Source organism: Girardinichthys multiradiatus, chromosome 13 (assembly GCF_021462225.1).
Source record: "Girardinichthys multiradiatus isolate DD_20200921_A chromosome 13, DD_fGirMul_XY1, whole genome shotgun sequence".
NCBI classification, from domain to species: domain Eukaryota; kingdom Metazoa; phylum Chordata; class Actinopteri; order Cyprinodontiformes; family Goodeidae; genus Girardinichthys; species Girardinichthys multiradiatus.
Genome location: NC_061806.1, coordinates 4,169,395 through 4,191,736, shown reverse-complemented (window position 1 = coordinate 4,191,736; position 22,342 = coordinate 4,169,395). Strand labels below are relative to the sequence as shown.

The 22,342-nt window shown below is 39.8% G+C and overlaps 1 protein-coding gene across 1 annotated transcript; it reads left to right on the top strand.

The window, feature by feature from the left end:
- The first annotated feature begins 3,044 nt into the window (after positions 1-3,044).
- sdhaf3 (succinate dehydrogenase complex assembly factor 3) lies at positions 3,045-21,374 on the top strand. Its single transcript, XM_047382939.1, has 2 exons — positions 3,045-3,357; positions 21,000-21,374. Exons 1-2 carry the CDS (start codon positions 3,181-3,183, stop codon positions 21,192-21,194), a joined length of 372 nt encoding a protein of 123 aa, XP_047238895.1. The 5' UTR covers positions 3,045-3,180; the 3' UTR covers positions 21,195-21,374.
- Positions 21,375-22,342: the final 968 nt, after the last annotated feature.

The window sequence follows — 22,342 nt, the reverse complement described above, 5'->3', positions numbered from 1 at the left end:
CTCTTCCTAAATGATATGGTTCAAATAAATAGTCTAGCTTTTTCCTCAAAAACTATAGATAAGTCACTTAAATCTTTGCTGAAATTGCTGAAACTTCATCTGCTTCAGTGTACTCAGCCATAGTTGTTGACATCTTTGCTTACCCTGATTGCATCACAAAATGGTGATGGCGTTTGACTCAGTTACAAACAAACGAATACCATAATCATGTTTTACTCTTTTATGTCGTGGAAGCCTCCAAATGAAATTGTGGTATGTATATTGTCTGAGCTACCGCACACTGTTAGCAGTTAGATGCCTCGGAGCCCCTCTGGATCTTCCCCAGAAGCTTCACCACTGTTCACAATCACTTTCTCTTAAAATGAATGACTCAAACTGTTCTATACTCTCAACACTTTTATTCTAAATACGGCAGAAGAATTGTTACAGAGATCAGTGCTTATGGTTCACGTCCATAATCTGCTCGGTGATCGAAGTGACAAAACAGCCTCGAAAGAAGGTCATACATAGTTTTTATGTCTGGCACTCCCTTCCAAGGGATGTACACTCCCTGAGTGTTTATCAGTCGACGATGTGTCATCATCACAAGCTGTAAAACCTTCTGATTTGGGATGGTTAAATTGACAATGGCGACCTGTCCTGGGTGTACCCCTCTCTTGCCCGTAGACTGCTGGTAATAGGCACAAGCTCCCCCGCATCCCTGTACGGAAAAAGCGGGTATAGAAGATTGTTGGGACCCACAGCCACTGATTAAAACATCTAGATGTGGTACAGACTTTTCTGGAACTTTCAAAATAAATTGCATTTAACCTACTTCCCATGATCCCACTGGCCGTATAAAACCCCCACCTCTCCAATGGTTCGATCACTTCTACGCGGGTTCCTCCAAGGGGTCCGGACAGAGAGACATGTCTCTTTGCTGGCAAACAGACATAACTCTTCAACTGGATCCAAGAGTGTCATACAATCACCGATCATATGCACAAAGTTAAGAACGAATTAAATACTGTATGTGTATCCGGTATTCATTCATGAACGGGGTAATTAAGGTACAAGCGTTGCTTGACTTTCTCTCTGAGATCTACAGACAGCAAACTGTTTCCAGAGTTCCCTGCAAAAGCCTTGTTTCTACAATGCCAAGTGGAGCAGTTTTCCCTATCGGAAGGAAGGTGAAATGGCACCGCATCACCGTGGTTACGGCAGCTAACGTGCAGTGTGGTCAGCGAACAGAGCAAGCCGCCCAGCCAGCTACACCTCCAGAGGTTAGCTGTAGCTAACCTTTTGCTCACAGAGCTTTCTTCAAGCTTCGTCATCGCCCGGACAACTCCTCCTCAGCACGGTTCATACAAGGTAAGGGTTTGGGCAGAGAGAAGTGATTTAGGACGAAATGATCTAAACGTTTTTCATTTTATGAAGTTTTGTTTTGTTTGTGAAACTCTGCTATCTTAGTGCTAGCAGGTTATCTGCAGCACACGTGCTCAGTTTTGTGTTCTGTGTTTGTGTGTTTTAATGTTAAAAAAACTTTATTTAAAGGGTGATTTTAAACACAGATTGATCAGAACGCGCTGTCTGTGCTTATGCATTTTAACTTTTTTATTAATGGTATTTTAAAGGTGTGTGTTTGATTCTGGTGCTAAGCTATCAGCTTCTTTTGTTGGCTTTAACTGCTAACAGCTAAGAACACGTGCTTGCCTGCTAAAGAGTATTTACCCAGAAATGTTGTTAGTTTTCAATCCAGTAAATAATATTTCCCTAACATTATTTTACTAAACTTGATAACTAAGTAAACACCATTAAGCCCCATCTCTCCAAAAGGATTTGGCTCTTTTCCAAAATATTTCCTTAAATATTTTACTATTTCCTTAATAATATTTCTTTAAATATTATTTTAATAAATAATAAATAAATTCTTGTATTTTAAGAAATTGTGTGAATTCATTCCATGTGTGTGCAGAGTTTTGCTGTTCAATAATGTCAGAGCTTGGCTCACTCTTTTCGATTTTGTCCTAATACCACCGCCTTACTGGGCTGGTATTCACAGGACAACCCTTAACAGACCGAAATATTATTTGATGAATTATTAAGGTATTAATATTAAATATTAAATAATATATTCAGATTCATAGTCACAACAAGATGGATGGAGGGTTAAATTGACTTCTGTCCTAGCTATGTAAGTAAAAACTCAGACAGCTCATAATGAATCAGTGGAAAAACCTCCAAGGCCATAATCATAGACATCCAACAATAACAGTTGTACAAGTGTGCTGGGAAGAAGAAAGAGGAAAATCAACTTGGGTTTGATAGGTTGGAGGAATGCATCTGAGATGCAAATGAATAAAATCCATATAAGTCGTATTTAAAAATACTAACAAGTACATGCACATTTTTGTTGAGTAGCAGGTGAGGATAATGCACCTCTTATGTAGAGTTAGAGATTATGTTATACTGAAGTATGTAAATATCACCTTGAGAGAAAAGGAATTGATGTGCAGTTTTGTTGGATAGCCACACACACAGGAATCAAAGCAAATGAAATCATAGACAGAACACACCCAATTAGAATTTCAATGAGAAGGGTTGAAAGAAAATGTTTTAAACAAAGCAAAAAAAAATTTAAGTTGTGACAAAAATCTGGAATGCTGATTACAGAAGTAAGAATTATAGAGTTAGATTGAAGAAATAGAGAGCAGGCACTTGATCATACACGTTGATGTAAAAGATCACATACAGTGGAAAAGATCACCACTATGCACGCTGTAATACCTCTGAAAATGTAGAGCATATCCTCATGGACTGACCCCAATTTACACTTAAAAGAAATTAGAGCACAGGGGGAGAAAGTGTTTGGAAGTGTTTGACACGTAAATGATTAGTAGTAGTAATAGTGTTAGAGGTAAAGAAATATAAAGAGCAGTAATTAAATTATTAGTACACAGATTTTTTTTTATTTTACATTTGTTCCTCTATGAATTAGCGTGAAATTCTGGGTTGCTTACTCCTGTACGGTAGGTGGCAGTATGTACTTAAGACAGTATTGTAGTTCGCCATTAAACTCGAGGAAGAAGAACTTCCGGAACAAACAAGGACTTCTGTTTCTATAAGTGTCCTTTTAAATGCTGCTGTTGGGTTTTATGTCGTCGCAGCTTTAAGCGCTTCGAAAAAAATTGATTCTGTTCGATGGCTGCGTCTGCTCACGTCTCCAGAATCCGCTCCCTGTACAAGAGGATCCTGGTCCTACACCGCTTCCTGCCCATCCACCTGAGGGCCCTCGGTGATCAATATGTGAAGGAAGAGTTCAGGAGACACAAGAGTGCAGCTCCTGAGGAGGTGAAGAGCTTCCTGTCAGAGTGGGAGGTAACAGCTTCACACACACTGCATATCTGCCACAGGTTTAGTTGTACAGCTGGACTTTAACACCGTTTCAACACAGGGTTATTTAAAGTCCTCCATAGAGGTAAAGACATTTTCATGATTCAATCTGGAAACATTTTTAAATCAATAAATTATCGTTACATTTAAAGAGAGCAAAAATACATGTCAGAATATCAACATAAGTAAAAACGTAAACATATTTATAGTTTGCGTGCTTATTTTGTTGGAAATATGTCAATGTTTTGCTCCAGAAGTTTTAGTAGGAAGATAAAATAATTTATTTGATTCTGGTTTTAGCTCACAGATGCGCCACAAATGCATGTTACACAGACAAACAAAACCTGCAGGCTTAGCAGTTCTCCCTGTTAGCGGTGGAACTGGTGATGGGACTTATAGCTCTTTGAAGGGATCCGAATCGTTCACTCCAAAAAGCCACTAAAACGAGCCATTGAAATGAGCCATTTTTAAAAATGTGCATATTTTGAAGAACAGCCAATTTTACCTTTGAAGTGTTAGATATATTAATTTTGGAAGCCTGGCATGTGTGGGTGAAATTTACAACAAAAGCTAAATCATCTGTATTAAGTAAGATTCATATTTTTATTTAAAAAGTGCAAAATAGAACCACAGTATGTTCATGCAATAATTATATTTCCATAATATTAAGTGCATATCTAAACAAAAATATCAAATACCCATGTAGTGATGTGTGCATTATTACCTTTTTAATGCTAAAGAAAGCAAAATAAAACAAAGTAAAAGAGAAAGAAGTGCATCTGAGTTGCTTTGGCACAAATAAAAATCACCAACTGCACCCGTACTATAACTATTAAGGCAACACATTAATGGTAAACAACACTTAACTATCAACATGAACCAAATAAAGTGTTGTTGCGCCACACATTTTGTTTTGTCCTCGAGGAAGAAGCACATTGTGACCGTCCTCCTCCTCTCTCCCGCTCAACGTGTCGGTGTCGCAGCCAGGTCGCACGCAGCGCCACGCACCCTGCCGCCATGAGACGTAGCGAAAGCTAACAGTGAACAATGAACATGCTGTATGTTCGTGCCCCCTTACAGTATTTAATTACGATAAAGTAATATAACATAATATATAAATAAACAAAATTGAAAAAGTAGCATTATAAGAAAGAAAAGTAGTAAAAAACAAAGAATGGCGCTTACTAACTAAGACTCGAGTCCTATCGTGTAAGGTAAGAAGCCATTCAACAGAATCGATTCGTTCATAAACGTTGCATCACTAGGTAGAATGAACGTCAAATAGCAGGGAACAAAGGGGTGAGTTGACACGGTGCCACATTAGCAGAAAAAATGGTGCTGTCGTTCTGTGTTGCCCTGGATTATGGCTAAGTCCAGCAAATTTGTTTACAATCGTTTCATTCAGTTTTATTACAATAACCAATAGACAACAATCACTGTGAACCGATCCCTGTTAGACAAATTACACATCATCTATCTGGGTCACCCTGGTATTCGGCTGCTCAGTCAGCTCAATCTTTCCAGTATAGTGGCTCATGCATGTACCGCCACAACTCCCCATGTGTCCAGACAATAGTATTAATATTTGTTTAAGCACTCCTAATCTATAAGGAAACTTCTTGGAAAATTTGAATACTGTCATGTTGTTTGGTGCATCCCAGTCGTAACCAGCGCAGAGACTAAAGGACAGGTGGGATTTGATCAGTTTTCCTGGCGTCAGTCAGGACTTCACGAGCTATATTTTAGATGAGCTAAAGACACCATGATAATAACCCAACCAACTGAAAAAAAACAACACAAAATGCATGCCTCAACTTCCTTACTGTTTTCACAGGTAATCTAAAGGACAATATACTGTAAAGATTCAGAATCCACAGCTTTGTTTTCTTAGATTGTTTAATATTGTCTAGTATAAAGTAACAGCTGAAAATTCTGACTGTAAAAACCTGTAAAATCCACAACTTATTGGAGGTAATGGAATGTCAGAGTGGAAAGATAAAGAGCTAAAGCAACATGCTTTGAAGGTAGAGCTGATGTTTCTGACTTGTCTTAGAAATTAGTTAAAGGAGGGTAAATCCCATCTTAAAAAGTCGCCATTCCATTTAACAAACCTTCGATGACATCTAAAGAAATACTGTCATGGGCTGTGGCTGAAATCTGCAATCGCCAAGGAGTTATTGCAAGTGGGTTTGTTTGGAGCCCTGTGCATGAAACATCTAAAGATGGCTTCTCAAAGAAAAGCAGCACATATCCACAGGTGTTGACATGGAGCGGCATGTCAAGGAAAGGAGCAGAGCAGATTGCAGTCCGTACCTCCGCAATAAATCTACAGACTGCTGCTCAGTTGCTTCTCTGCTAACAGGCAAATTGAGCTGGACAGAAAAGTTATGCAAACTCTGTCTGGCTCTTCCTAAAATATCAAAGATCGCCTTCACCAAATCTTATTTATATTTTACATGTATGTTATATACACTGCTCAAAAAAATAAAGGGAACACTTAAACAGCACAATATAACTCCAAGTAAATCAAACTTCTATGAAATCAAACTGTCCACTTAGGAAGCAACACTGATTGACAAGCAATTTCACAGCTGTTGTGCAAATGGAAAAGACAACACGGTGAAATCTTTGGTGATTAGCAAGACACTCAATAAAGGAGTGGTTCTGCAGGTGGGACCACAGACCACTTCTCAGTACCTATGCTTTCTGGATGATGTTTTGGTCACTTTTGGACGTTGGTGGTGCTTTCACACTCGTGGTAGCATGAGACGGACTCTACAACCCACACAAGTGGCTCAGGTTGTGCAGCCCATCCAGGATGGCACATCAATGTGAGCTGTGGCAAGAAGGTTTGCTGTGTCTGTCAGCGTAGTGTCCAGAGCCTGGAGGCGCTACCAGGAGACAGACCAGTACACCAGGAGACGTGGAGGAGGCCGTAGGAGGACAACAACCCAGCAGCAGGACCGCTACCTCCACCTTTGTGCAAGGAGGAACTGGAGGAGCACTGCCAGAGCCCTGCAAAATGACCTCCAGCAGGCCACAAATGTGCATGTGTCTGCACAAACGGTTAGAAACCGACTCCATGAGGATGGTATGAGGGCCCGACGTCCACAAATGGAGGTTGTGCTCACAGCCCAACACCATGCAGGACGCTTGGCATTTGCCAGAGAACACCAGGATTGGCAAATTCGCCACTGGCGCCCTGAGCTCTTCACAGATGAAAGCAGCTTCACACTGAGCACATGTGACAGACGTGACAGAGTCTGGAGACACCGTGGAGAGAGATCTGCTGCCTGCAACATCCTTCAACATGACCAGTTTGGCAGTGGGTCAGTAATGGTGTGGGGTGGCATTTCTTTCCATGTGCTCACCAGAGGTAGCCTGACTGCCATTAGGTACCGAGATGAGATCCTCAGACCCCTTGTGAGACCATATGCTGGTGCGGTTGGCCCTGGGTTCCTCCTAATGCGGGACAATGCTAGACCTCATGTGGCTGGAGTGTGTCAGCAGTTCCTGCAAGATGAAGACATTGAAGCTGTGGACTGGACCGCCCGTTCCCCAAGAATCCTGAATCCGATTGAGCACATCTGTGACATCATGTCTCCATCCATCCACCAACGTCACGTTGCACCACAGACTGTCCAGGAGTTGGGGGATGCTTTAGTCCAGGTCTGGGAGGAGATCCCTCAGGAGACCATCCGCCGTCTCATCAGGAGCATGCCCAGGCGTTGTAGGGAGGTCATACAGGCACGTGGAGGCCACACACAATACTGAGCCTCATTTTGACTTGTTTTAAGGACATTACATCAAAGTTGGATCAGCCTCTAGTGTGTTTTTCCACTTTAATTTTGTGTGTGACTGCAAATTCAGGCCTCCATTGGTTAATAAATTTGATTTCCATTGATGATTTTGTGTGATTTTGTTGTCAGCACATTCAACTTTGTACAGAACAAAGTATTCAATGAGAATATTTCATTCATTCAGATCTAGGATGTGTTATTTGAGTGTTCCCTTTATTTTTTTGAGTAGTGTATATCTGTATCTGCAATAAAAGAAATGGTTTTGGTCAAGCTCTAAACACGATTCACTGGAATTGCATTGAAAACCTCAGCGCCGTGCTCCACATAAATAACATCATCTGCAGGAGCAAAACGAGAGCTTATTCAGAATTGTAACTGGATACGTTGAGCAGAGGTGGGTGCAGTAGCCAAAAACTGTACTCAGGTAAGAGGAGCATTACTTCAAAATACTATTATTCAAGTAGAAGTAAAAACTATGGCGCAATAAAACTGCCCCCAGACGTTTTTGGGTTGTTTTTTTTTACCCAAAAAGTTACTCAAGTAAATGTAACTAATTACTTCCACCTGTGGTGTTGAGTCAGACAGATCTTTATAAACACATGACAATATCCTGCATGTTTAATGTGATGCAACGTTGGAACATAACAGCGGCTTTCTTTGTCTAGGCAAGGCAAGCTTATTTGTGTAGCAAATTTCAGCAACAAGAACATTCAAAGTGCTTTACATGATGGAAAGAAAACGTGTACTACAGTAGGATTAAGGGAAGGAAAGAAAAGTTGGGGTATCTATTTAATATTGAGTTGGAGCCTACAATTATCCCAGTCTTCCAGAAACCCAGTGCAACAAATTAACAACTGATCCGTTGCTACAGGAAAATGGGAAGGAGATACTGCAGCCAACTGAATGGCAATGGTGAGTGAGTAAAGTGGGATGCAAAAACAAAACCAATGTAATATATGTAAAGCTGTTTCATTTAAACTTAAATAAATAAATAAATACTTCTATTGATAAATTATTAATAAATATTCCATGAAATAAATAAATATCCCCATGAAATAAAACAAAATTGTTAAATTTAAACCCTGAAGTGTCAAGCATATAGCTGGTATTGATTTGATTACCCTAAAAGTTCTATCAGATTCCAGTTCAGTATCTATTTTTAAATGACTGAGATTAGTGTCAGGAATAAAATTGTGACAGGAGATCTCTTTAAGCAATGAGCTAAAAGCTAATTATTACACACTATTGTTGGACAGCTCTATTTGAAATGTTTTTGATGTCAGAATGCTTCGTTGTTTAACTTACAAATGATTTTATGCTAGGATTTGTGACCCACTTTGGGCTTTCATTGACAGGCACAATGCAGTATCTAGCAATCATTCGTAAGCATCATCCAACAATGTTTTTTAGTGTTTTCACCTTGAAGTCCGTTCCACATTCTGTGATGTAAAGCTGAAGCTTCAGGGCCAACAAACAGGAGATTACCTTCTGTGCTTGATCAGTTGGGGAAAAGATTCTTAATGTAAATAGTAGTCCCAGTTACTAGACCTGTGGAATCTCTATAGTCGTTTTTTCTACAGTTGGGGTTTCACCAAACTGTCTCCACCCACTAATATAAATCTTGTCTCATCATCAGATCAGTCCTGCTGTCTTGGGACAGTTTATGCCATGCTTTATTAGTCTGTCACCACATGATGGCAGCACAGCCTCTTAAAAGATTCTATGAAAGACCCGGCCTGAAGGAAAAAGTTACTCACCAATAAGAGCTATTATAGATATGAATGTTTAAAGAAAATATACCACGGTTAAATGTGAGCAGTTTAGACATCTTAACATTAATTGGAAATTCAGTGGCGGGACCTGCAACCCTTAATGTAATGAAGGCTTATCGGAAAAAGTAGAGCATTATTGCCTTTTTATCTGATAAATACAATCTTAAAATGAACGGGGCTTTCTGACTTCTTACAATGAGTTAACTAACCGCCTGCAATGAAACGACTAAGAGAATCTACATTTTCCCTTGAAGTGACTGATCAATTGAACACTTGGTGAGTTGTGTTTAGAAAATGGGAGCTTTATTTAGCCTACAAATTATAGTCAGTTATATAGTTTCTTTATCTGTAAGTCATACAACATAGTCTTCCACAATATAATTTCTACTCATAGAGTATTCTAGGTCTTCCTCTCGCAGCAATGTTGGGGACAGCTATTGTTCACCATGATAATCAGGGACAACTGGGAAATACTAAATGACCCATCTGCAGGTAATTTATCTAATCAAGTAGATGATGATTGCACCTGGAATCCTGAGGGGTCACTGTCGATGGGGAAAAGGGAAGTCACTTTCATCACGCCTCACTATTTGAACTGATTTCAAACCTGGAGTCCATTTGAGCTGGTTCCAGGCAGTGGATGACATAGCTTTTTGTCATAACATCGTGGTGCTTTGGCTGCATTTTAAATGGAATTGAATTTGATCAAAATCCAGCTTCTGTGTAGCTTACTTTCAGAGAGACCTCGGAACGGTGTTGGAGCTAGCATCACTGACAGCAGAGGGGCTTCAGTCTTGTTTTTGGCAGGTAGGTTTGAGGTAGATGATGTTGTAGAGGTGTGGAACAGCCTCTGTCTGTCGGTTTTATCAAGTAGAACTATGCCGTATATACAGGGGTTGGACAATGAAACTGAAACACCTGTCATTTTAGTGTGGGAGGTTTCATGACTAAATTGGACCAGCCTGGTAGCCAGTCTTCATTGATTGCACATTGCACCAGTAAGAGCAGAGTGTGAAGGTTCAATTAGCAGGGTAAGAGCACAGTTTTGCTGAAAATATTGAAATGGACACAGCATTATGGGTGACATACCAGAGTTCAAAAGAGGACAAATTGTTGGTGCACATCTTGCTGGCGCATCTGTGACCAAGACAGCAAGTCTTTGTGATGTATCAAGAGCCACGGTATCCAGGGTAATGTCAGCATACCACCAAGAAGGATGAACCACATCCAATAGGATTAACTGTGGACGCAAGAGGAAGCTGTCTGAAAGGATGTTTGGGTGCTAACCCGGATTGTATCCAAAAAACATAAAACCACGGCTGCCCGAATCACGGCAGAATTAAATGTGCACCTCAACTCTCCTGTTTCCACCAGAACTGTCCATCAGGAGTTCCACAGGGTCAATATACACGGCCAGGCTGCTATAGCCAAACCTTTGGTCACTCATGCCAATGCCAAACGTCAGTTTCAATGGTGCAAGGAGCGCAAATCTTGGGCTGTGGACAATGTGAAACATGTATTGTTCTCTGATGAGTCCACCCTTACTGTTTTCCCCACATCCGGGAGAGTTACGGTGTGGAGAAGCCCCAAAGAAGCGTACCACCCAGACTGTTGCATGCCCAGAGTGAAGCATGGGGGTGGATCAGTGAAGGTTTGAGATGCCATATCATGGCATTCCCTTGGCCCAATACTTGTGCTAGATGGGCGCATCACTGGCAAGGACTACCGAACCATTCTTGAGGATCATGTGCATCCAATGGTTCAAACATTGTATCCTGAAGGCGGTGCCGTGTATCAGGATGACAATGCACCAATACACACAGCAAGACTGGTGAAAGATTGGTTTGATGAACATGAAAGTGAAGTTGTACATCTCCCATGGCCTGCACAGTCACCAGAACTAAATATTATTGAGCCACTTCGGGGTGTTTTGGAGGAGCGAGTCGGGAAACGTTTTCCTCCACCAGTATCACGTAGTGACATGGCCACTATCCTGCAAGAAGAATAGCTTAAAATCCCTCTGACCACTGTGCAGGACTTGTATATGTCATTCCCAAGACGAATTGACGCTGTATTGGCCGCAAAAGGAGGCCCTACACCATACTAATAAATGATTGTGGTCTAAAACCAGATGTTTCAGTTTCATTGTCCAACCCCTGTATAATAACAAGATCATTATGTGCAATAGCAAAGTATGTTTTGGACAGAATATTTGGCAGAATTTTGTATTTCAAGCATTCACACTCAACATAATATTTGGCCACTTAACTGCTCTTAATGTCCACACCTGATGTAGCAGCTGAAATTATGCATGGGCCAGTTAACGGTCTCAAGATATACCATGATTTAAAAATGTACAGTTTCAGAACCGCCTCCCTAACTGTTTCAGTTGTTGGGAAAGATGTAGAGTGGAAGCCTTTCAGTTGGAAAGCTAAGAGTTGATAGAGGAGTATACCTGTGGAGCAGAACCCAGGCTAGCTATCTGAGACAAAAGCCCAGCTAATTAGCCTTCAGTGTTACTCCATATTTAATCCATTTGGGATTAATAAAGTACTTGTATTATGAATTTGAGGATAATTGAATTGAATAAAGAGCAGACCTTTGTCTTAGCTCTGACTTTAAATGTATCTCACTACTTGTAATTGAAGTATAATTTAATCCCTGATTTATCTAAATATCTTTAACTTTGTAAATGGATTTCTGCTCCACAGTCATTAGAACATGGAAACGGCTGACTGCCTTGTATCTGTGACAATCAATATATTATGTTAGTAGCAGCAATGTCATAATTGCTTTTTTTGCTATGTAAAATCGTGTAATATATTTGTGTTGTAAATTTTTCTGTTAGATCTTTTTATACTATATCACTCTTTTTTACTTGCAATACAAGATGGCAGCCACAGAGGACACTATTGGTATGTCCCAATTCAGGGCTGGATCCTTCGAAGGACCTAGTCTACGTGGGCTGGGTCCTTCGTCGACTGCTAAAACCACGGAGGCCGGAAATGAGCAGCTGTGGATTGGGATGGTCTAACCTCACCGCCGGGAAGGCTGGCGAGGCAAGCCGGCGTTTACTACGGCGGGAGCGGAAAACTCCGAACACGTTGGAGCACGTTTAAATTAAGCGATGTCTTGATAAATCAAGCAGATATTTCACGTCTATATAGTTATATTCCCGCACTAAAAACATTTTAGAAGTTCATTTGTGTCACAGAAAATGTAATTTTTCACAATTTGATCACACCTTTTGCCGGTGTGGTCCGCCATGGCTGCCCCTGCTTGACCAGTCCGCTTCGACCCGCAATGAATCATGGGAAATGATGGACCGCAAAGGACACTCATGACCCATACTTCAAATCGGGCAAAAGAAGGACACATTTGTCGGGCGCATTTGAAGGAGTCTCGGAAGGATTCATGAATTGGGACAGCCTTCGTCGCCGCGCTGTGATGTAATTGGCCTACAAATACGGCCTTCGAAAGATGCAGCCCCTGAATTGAAACATACCTAACATGGTAATGTTCGGCCTGAGTGACTTGTACAGTACACTGGTACGCAGTGGAGTGTGTAGAACTCATTTTGGAACATTTAGGAACCACTGTTAAGTGGGAAAGGGAGTACGTAATGCTTTCTAACACCTACTGTCATATTAATTACATTATCAATATATTATCTGTAACAAATCTGTAACTCTAAGTTACCTGGTAATAATATTCTCAAGACTAATCCTCTGGTGGCTACACAATGTAACAATCAAAGCTGTTTTCCCAAACAGTGTTGTGATTGTGGTTAGGTGGTTTTGAATTTCCTTTAGTTGTACACTACGGGACTGTTGAAAGCCATTCAGGGGGTATTTTATTCATAGGTTACTAAATACTTGTTAGGCAAGAGGTAAACAGTATGTTATTGTCTAAAGGTTTCAGTTTTAAGGTATCTTGTGGCTCTTTTTCCTCATTTGTGTGTCGTGGTCTAGATTTAACTATCAAATCCTCTTATGAACCCAGAAACTGGTCCATATTAACATAAAGTCATCTGTTAATCTTTACAGGGATGGCATTTATAAAATGTGCAGTTAGATATTTAGTCTCCAAATTCACAATTAATTTGGGGAACGTTTAAGTAAAGATTTTTATGTCCATAGCTGTTGCAGGGGAAAAAAAGGATTTGCTGGAGATGAGGATGTCTTTTAGGATCTTTATACAAGACCTGTCAAACACCACTTTCTCCTATGAAAGAAAAAGAACTATAAGAGGAAAAATTCTCACTTTGTCTTCCACTCCCTCAGTGAGGCACGGAGAAGCAGAAACAGATGAAGAGTGAGACCCAAAATAAGATTACATGGCTTGAGCGTTCAGTGTTTAATCCATTTATTTCAGAGGTACCCATGTGAGTGCGCCAAGTAAATTACCTCCATTAGGCCAAACAGGCTCTCCTGAAAGAAACAAACACACAAATATGGGGAGGAATGGAGAAAGGACAATGTTAGCTGTTGATGGATTTAGGTTGGAATACACACTGAAGGGATGGCCATCGGTACATCCAAGAAAACCATGTGAAATGATACAGAATAGAAATCTGATATACTGAAAGGTTTAATGCAGGGGTGTCAAACATGCAGTCCTCGAGGGCCAGTGTCTTGCAACGTTTAGATGCGTCCAACACACCTCAAACAAATGGCTGCATTTTCTCCTCAGTATGCAGTCAGGTTCTCCAGAGTCCTGCCAATGACCTAATTATTTGATTCAGGTGTGTTGAAGCAGAGGAACATCTAAAAGTTGCAGGTTACTGGCCCTCGAGGACTGAAGTTTGACACCTGTGGTTTAATGTGTTGTGTATTAATAACCGTCTGGTCTTCAACAGGTCTTAAAGTAAAGTTAACTAAAAACATCAGATGAACAACAATACAATATATTTACCAGGGTGTGCTTATTTATCAAGCCGTAATACAAAAGCAACATGTTGATGTAGGGTCCTCTACAATCACCTGAGGCTGATATCAGTTCTCTTCTCTATGATCCGTCTTGAACTTGCCTGATTTCACTGAGGACTTTAGGTGTTTATTTAGACACGCCTCTTACTTCCACCACAGCATATTTTATGGAGCATATTTATGAGGGATTTGACTGATTGAGTTTTTCCAGCCATTATCTTATAAATTTTCTCCTGTGATTGGGATTGATTACATGACCCAATCTGGTCCAAGATTCAGCTGTTGGAGGAAAAACAGATGGGGTCATTGGAGCTATCCTACTGGAAGTAACCCTTTGAAGATTGGAACACTGTGGTCATAAAGGGATAGACATTGTCAGTGTTGTGACTATGAATCTGAAAATATTATTTCATATTTAATATTAATATTTTATCAAATAATATTTCGGTATGTTAAGGGTTACCCTGTGAATACCAGCCCAGTAAGGCGATGGTATTAGGACAAAATAGAAAGGTGTGAGCCAAGCTCTGACGTTATTGAACAACAAAACTCTGCACACACATGGAATGAAATCACACAATTTCTTCAAATACAAGAATTTCTTTACAAAAATAAGTCAACTCAAAGTCAAAGATATTTCAATTAACAAACTCTTTACTATGCTAAAACAACCCAACTAAACTACCAAGCAGAATTAAAGAATAATGAAGACTAATGGGCTATGTACAATATAAACAAGTGGATTAAAGATGGTTGAAACCATGACTAAAAGAGTGATGCAACATTACCATGCAATGTTTATGTTTGAGAACCAAGGATTATCTTGAAGAATCTGAAAGTGAAGTTAAGTTAGTCTTGGAACCAACTTAGGCAATAATCAGCATACCATTAGACAACCTTTCACAATGCAAGATCAGATAAAATATTATTTTAATAAAATAATGTTTTAAGAATGATCTGCTGAATAAAACCAACCTTCTGGATGACTAATTCTCAACGGTGTCTCATTAGCTGCCTTTATTTATTAAAATAATATTTAAAGAAATATTATTAAGGAAATGGTCAAATATTTAAGGAGGTATTTTGGAAAAGAACCAAATCTTTCTGGAGAAATGGGCTTAAGTATGCAAGCATGTGTTCTTACCTGTTAGCAGTTAAAGCTAACAAAAGAAGCTGATAGCTTAGCACCAGAATCAAACACACACCTTTAAAATACTGTCAATAAAAGGGTTAAAATGCATAAGCGCGGACGGCACGTTATGATCAATCTTCTGTGTTTGAAATCACCCTTCAAGTAAAGTTTGTCTTTAAACTTTAAAAACACACAAACACAGAACACAAACTGAGCACGTGTGCTGCAGATAGCCTGCTAGCACCAAGAAAGCTGAGTTCAACACAAACAATACCAAACTTCATAAAATGAAAAACGTTCAGATCATAAATCTTTCTCTATTACTCTGCCCAAACTCTAACCTCATGAACCGTGTGAGGAAACGTTGTCTGGGGCGATGAGGTTTGAAGAAACATCCATTGTGAACAAACGGTTGCGGCTAACCTCTGTAGCTGTGGATGAAAGACTGCTCGTTCTGTCCACCAACCAACTGCACAGTTACTGTAACCATGGTGATGCGGTCTCGGTTGTCTTCCTTCCAGACTAGGAAAATCGCTCTGGAACACAGTTTGCTTCTGCAGGCCTCAGAGAGAAAGTAAAGCAATGCTTATACCTTAATTTCCCCTTTTTGTGAATGAATACCGGGTACACAAACAGTAATCCATCCGTACTTAACTCAGTGCATATGATCAATGATCGTATGACACCCTTGGATCCAGTTTGAAGAGTTTGTCTGTTTGCCAGCAAAGAGACATTAGCGCGCTGCCTCTCCGGCCAGCCTCACACGGAGTCCGGGTGGAAGAGATCGGACCATTGGGAAGGTGGGGGTTTTATATGGGCAGTGGCATCATGGGAAGTCCGCTGTTACCCCCCCTTCCCCTTCTGAAGTTGTGCTGGAAGTCGGTTAAATGCAATTTATTTTGAAAGTTCCAGAAAAGTTTGTACTGGAGTTTTCTTGTTGCAATCCATGGCTGTGGGTCCCAACATCAGCAACAACTCTGTTCGGTTTTAATTCATGCTTTATTTGATCATTAGAAGACCAAATTGTGCTAAGAAAATATCCCGCATGCCATTAGAGCACCACCCCGCTGAACAGGGCAGGATAGATCCATGCTTCCTTGATGTTTACACAAAATTCTCACCCTACTATATGATTGATGCAGAAGAAATTAAGACTCATTGGACCAAACTGTTATTGTATTAACAGTTTCAGAAATATTCAGACCAGCAAATCCTCTTTCCTTCTCAATCTGATGCTCAGTGGTCTTCACCATGTCTAGATGTCTAGCCCTGAGTTGGAGTATGATTGGCTGATTCACTAATTCAGTCAACAAGCAATTGAACAAGTATACCTGATAAAGTATCTCCTTTCCACTAAGTTAACAATCACACAACACACACAGCTAAGATGTCTGCTAACCTGGGGCTATAAAGCTTTGCTTTTATAGACATTAAAAGTTGCTCATGACTGAATTCACCAAAAACTAACTTTCCCCAGATGGTTTCTGCATGTTGATCTAATGTAGAAGATAATGAAGTGATTAAAAAAGTCATGTTTTTATTTTATTGTCAATATTTGTTACATTTAATTCATAAATTATGACAAAGTTCACACAAAGGACTTTGCATGTTATTTGATTTGACAAATTTTGTTTTTAAATTGGAATCTGCTAAAATTTAAACCTACATGTCAGACTTCAAATAAAACCAGAAATGGATATCTTGAGTAAAGGCATCTTATGTTCTCCTTCTCTCTCTTTTTCCTTTTTGCCCCACCTCTCTCTCTTTCTTGCTTCTTATTTTTTCCTTTTCATTTCCGAAGAAAAGGTCTTCGGTTCATCTCTAACGGGATGACAGAAGGGAAAAACATTGCCATCCAATGGATTTTGACTTTTCTGACAGAATTTTCCTTTTACATTTTAACATTCCTATGATCATTTACTTGAAGTATAAACAATACTAAATGGAGAAAACAATGGTTAACTGATTGATATTCATTATTGTTGATGCCTCTGTTATATAAAAAGGATGGCCCTTTACCACAAAGGCATCTGTGGCACTTTACAAGACACAGATCCAATTTCTAGACATAATTAGTCAATTTAGTCCACTCATGTAGGCAGATTGAATTTAACAACATACATTCCACTTCAATCCTAGGTATAAAACAATGCAAGCAGGTTCAGTTCATTTTTCCAGTTAGGGAAAAAAAAGTTTTCTTTGTAAGGGAACCCAGTGGATCATCAGAAAGACCATAGTTAGTAAAAGGCCTCCAGCAGAACCCGGTTATGGATGACCAACTAGGGTTTTGAGACAAAAGAGCACATACACACGTACATACACACACACACACACACACACACACACACACAGAAAAACAGAGTTGCCAGTCCAGGAGTACTTTCTGTGTTAAAGAAGAATTGACGAGTTGTTTTTTTGTTGTTGCTTTGTTTAAGAAAGAAACAGCTAAACCAAGGGGATCCAGTCATGTAGTAAAATCTATGCCATGAAAAATGGAGAACAACAGCAAGTTAAAAACTAACAACTCATAATTTCCCAGTTCTAAGACACATTTATTAAACTTGGCATGCTAGATACATTTGGTATTCTATCAGTGCACTTAATCTCTTAGAAATATACACGTGTGGACAAAATTGTTGGCCCCCCTCGGTTAATGAAAGAAAAACCCATAATGGTCACAGAAATAACTTGAATCTGACAAAGAATATGAATAAAAATTCTATGAAAATGAAAAAATAAAAGTCTGACATTGCTTTTCCAACTTGCTTCAACAGAATTATTAAAAAAAATAAACTCCTGAAACAGGCCTGGACAAAAATTATGGTACCCCTGAAAATAATGTGACCAAAGGGACATGTTGAATCAAGGTGTGTCCATTAATTAGCATCACAGGTGTTAATCAGTCAGTGGGCCTATATATAGGGCTACAGGTAGTCACTGTGCTGTTTGGTGACATGGTGTGTACTATACTCAACATGGACCAGAGGAAGCGAAGGAAACGGTTGTCTCAGGAGATCAGAAAGAACATTATAGACAAGCATGTTAAAGGTAAAGGTTATAAGACCATTTCCAAGCAGCTTCATGTTCCTGTGACTACAGTTCCACATATTATTCAGACAAGTAAGATCCATGGGACTGTAGCCAACCTCCCTGTACGTGGCCGCAGGAGGTAAATTGATGACAAAACAAAGAGGCGGATAATACGAACTGTAACAAAAGAGCCCAGAAAAACTTCAAAAGAGATCAAAGGTGAACTTCAAGCTTGAGAAACATCAGTGTCAGATCGCACCATCCGACGTTGTTTGAGGCAAAGTGGACTTAATGGGAGATGACCAAGGAGAACACCATTGTTGAAACTACATGTTGACAAGCCACAAAGCTTCTGGGAGAATGTCCTATGGACAGATGAGACAAAAATTTAACTTTTTGGCAAGGTACATCAGCTCTATGTTCGCAGACAGAAAAATGAAGCATATGAAGAAAAGAACACTGTCCCTACTGTGAGACATGGAGGAGGCTCTGTTACGTTCTGGGGCTGCTTTGCCGCATCTGGCACAGGGTGTCTTGAATCTATGCAGGGTATAATGAAATCTCAAGACTATCAAGGGATTCTAGAGAGAAATGTGCTGCCCAGTGTCAGAAAGCTTGGCCTCAGTCGCAGGTCATGGGTCTTGCAACAGGATAATGACCCAAAACACACAGCTAAAAACACCCAAGAATGGCTAACAGGAAAACATTGGACTATTCGGATGTTGCCTTCTATGAGCCCTGACCTAAATCCTATTGAGGATCTTTGGAAGGAGCTGAAACATGCCGTCTGGAAAAGGCACCCTTCAAACCTGAAACAACTGGAGCAGTTTGCTCATGAGGAGTGGGCCAGAATATCTGCTGAGAGGTCCAGAAGTCTCATTGACAGTTATAGGAATTGTTTGATTGCAGTGATTGCAACAAAAGAATAAGTTAAAGGTACCCTCATTTTGTCCAGGCCTGTTTCATGAGTTTATTTTTTTAAATAATTATGTTGAAGCATGTTTGAAAAGCAATGTCTGACTTTCATTTGTTCATTTTCATATAATTTTTATTCATTATTACCTTTGTCAGATTCAAGTTATTTCTGTGACCATTGTGGGTTTTTCTTTCATTAACCGAGGGGTACCAACAATTTTGTTCACGTGTGTATGAACCTAACAAATAACGTCTTTGTTCAGGAGCAGTCACACTGACAACAGCCAGCAACTGTAGAGGAAAATCATAACTGGATGGCAAAAACTGATTAGCCTACCTGGTCTGTGCTGCTGTATGGCCTGGGTGATGATCCCCAGATGTGACTTAAACAGTGATTCTGCTAAACAAAGACCAAAACTTTGCTCCATGGCAGAGTGTTTACATCTGCATCCAGACTTTACAAGGTAAAGGTCTAGGTAAAATCTTGGAGTATTTTTTTTTTTAGGCTGTGACCCTCCCACTCTCCCTTTTGCCAAGTTTTCAACATAATTACATTATGTGCAGGAAGAAGCCTTTCAGATAAATGGCTTGTTATTGCTCACAAGATGCTTTGTGAATTGGAAAACAGCAGACATTGACTTAAATGGACGGCTATTCAAAACAGGAAAAAGAACACATGGGGGTCAAAGAGTTGCTCATAGAATGAGTCATATGGGACACTTCAGCTTTGACTCATCACTTAAGTACTCAGGTGGACTGGACATTTTGTTTGTGCAGCAAGAACACTTCTGTATGAAATGGGTATCCTCCATATAGGCATTTCACCCTAAACTTTACTACAGTATTTTCTTTTCTAACTGGTTTACTACCTGTACCAATTTGTTGGTTGTGAATATCTCTGAAGTTGTACCTGTGGGTGTTTTTAAATCTATCCCTGCAGTGGTCTACAGACAGAATAACGAAGAACAAAATACTATATCATGGAATAATCCATGGAATGTCGCTACATGGAGAGAGTTTTCCTCTCCATGTAGTGACAGTGGAGAGGAAAAGTCCCTTTTAACAGGAAGAAACCTCCAGCAGAACCAGAACCAGGTTCAATGTGAGCGGCCATCTGCCACAACCCACTGGGGGTTTGAGAGAACAGAGGAAAGACAAAAAAAGAACACAGAAGCACTCATTCAGGAGTACTTTCTATAGGAAGGAAAAGTGAAAAATGTACGGTTATACCTCCTGTAGTGGCTTCATCTAGGAGAGAAAGCATTACATGCATGCTCAGTATGAGGGATTGCTGAAAAGTCAACGCCAGTGACAGTCCACTGTCGCTACATGCTCATCTAGGAGTGACTGCTACAAATCTCTTAGTGGATGCAATCTGCTGGGTTTCCTTAGATAGAAAAACTTTTAATCATTTTGAATAATAAACTGAATCTGACTGCTATTTGATGATTAGGATTAATTGGAATGTATGTTCCTGACTTGGAATCTGTATGATTCGATTGAACTGACTTTGTAAAGTGCCTTGAGACGACATGTTGTGAACTGGAGCTTTATAAATAAAACTGAATTGAATCAAATCTTAAACATGGTGCTGGAGGAGACCAACTTGTGTGCGTGCCCTTACATATATATTAGTTTCAGCTTGAGCTTTAATTAATGATCATGTTGTTAGTCGACTAATCTATCAATATTTTTCCAGATTGATTGAATAGTTAGCTATAATGTTAATCTGTCTCTGCTTTCTGTGGGCCCACCCCTTTGTTCAGTTTTGGTACATGTTTTACTGCACCTTTTCCAAGTCTGTACATGTGTAAAGACCTCTTTATTATCATATACATGCTCAAAGTAAAATAAAATATTTACTTGAGAAACAGAAATTTTGAAATACTTTTATTTCTTCTTTGATCTACTTCAAAATCTAAAGTACTAACGTCAAACTCAAACTGGAAAACACCGTCAGGCTTTTTCTTTAAAAACACCTATACTTGAAAAAGGAACTTGATGCTGTATCCATCCTAAATCAAAGTAATCACTGTGTGCTTCCTTACAGAACTACAAAGACACCATGCAGGCCCAGGTCATGGAGTCAGCAGGAAGGCAGAGTGGCGGTTTGATGTTTGGGGCTGACCTGCCCGAAGAGAAGCTGAGTCATTTACAGGATGAACAGATCGGTCAGCTGTACGAACTCATGCTGGAATCCACCAAACCCAACAAACAGTTTGACCTTCATGAGGACAGCAGGTGAAGAAGAAGGCCACTGAGATTTTAATTGTGATAAGTTCATAAAGCTAGTGTATTAACTTTGGGTGTCTGACATGAAGACTGGAGGCTTTGAAGCATATGTGATTATGCTCAAGTGCTGATTCATAATTCTGTTTCTTTGCTCAGCCCATTTACTGTCACAATAAAAAGGTTTATCATGCTACTCCACGTGTGCATTAAGGTATCATTTTATAGTGTCTTTTGTCAACTTTTCTCCTTTGAGATGCTCAGGTTTCTGTTAGAAAGGCCTCTAAATGTGTTATTTCGGCAGACTAAGCCAGAGGGCCTCGTTCAAGCCTTTAATAAGACCTGGGACTGTTAAGACTTGTACAATTATTATCCCCTAAAAAGCTCCTATCAGATTTAAAGTCAATTGCAGATTTAGATTTCTGTTAAATCTGCATCAGAAACTACTCAAAGAAGCTGTGGATATTTTTTTATCAAATGTTGCAGCTCAGCTTCCGGCAGTAAATGCCATCACATGAATTTTTTTAGGACCATGGGTCCGATTCACCTGTTGTGCAGGCCCAATCAATTCCATTTAATGCACTTCTTTCCAATACAGTTCAGTCCATTACAGTACAATTTTAGGATATTTAAAGCAACCACCAACCTGCCTAGATCTGGCTGTCTAAGCAAGTTCACCCTGAAAACAGATTGCAACATGCTGAAAGAAGTCTCCAAAAACCCTTAAATAGTGGTGCCCAAGTCTAGCCCTGCAGAGCTACTTGCAACTTTTAGATGCATCCCTTCTCCAACACACCTGAATCAAATAAAGGAATTGATACCGGGCCTTTGCTGAGCTGAATGAGAGCAGAAAGTGTCATGATGTTGGGAATGCTTTGCTGCAGCAAGACATGACCAGCTTATCATAGAATCCACCATAAATTCTGCTGTATATCAGAGGTTGTTTGCAGAGTGTAAGCCTATCAGTAAAAAATAAAAAGTGGAAGTATAAATGTTTTCATGACTGTAAATATAGGTTCTTAGCAAACAGCCACTCACACTGAGTCTGGTTCTGCTGGAGGTTTCTTATTGTTAAAATTGAGTTTTCCCTTCTGCTGTCGCTACATGCATGCTCACTATGAGGGATTGCTGCAAAGTCAATGCAAGTGACTGTCCACTGTCGCT

Bases quoted from the DNA above. Each gene is read 5' to 3' on its own strand.
- sdhaf3 (XM_047382939.1), top strand. From the start codon at position 3,181: ATGGCTGCGTCTGCTCACGTCTCCAGAATCCGCTCCCTGTACAAGAGG. The intron at 3,358-20,999 runs GTAACAGCTTCA...GCTTCCTTACAG, and splicing joins GCTTCCTGTCAGAGTGGGAG to AACTACAAAGACACCATGCA.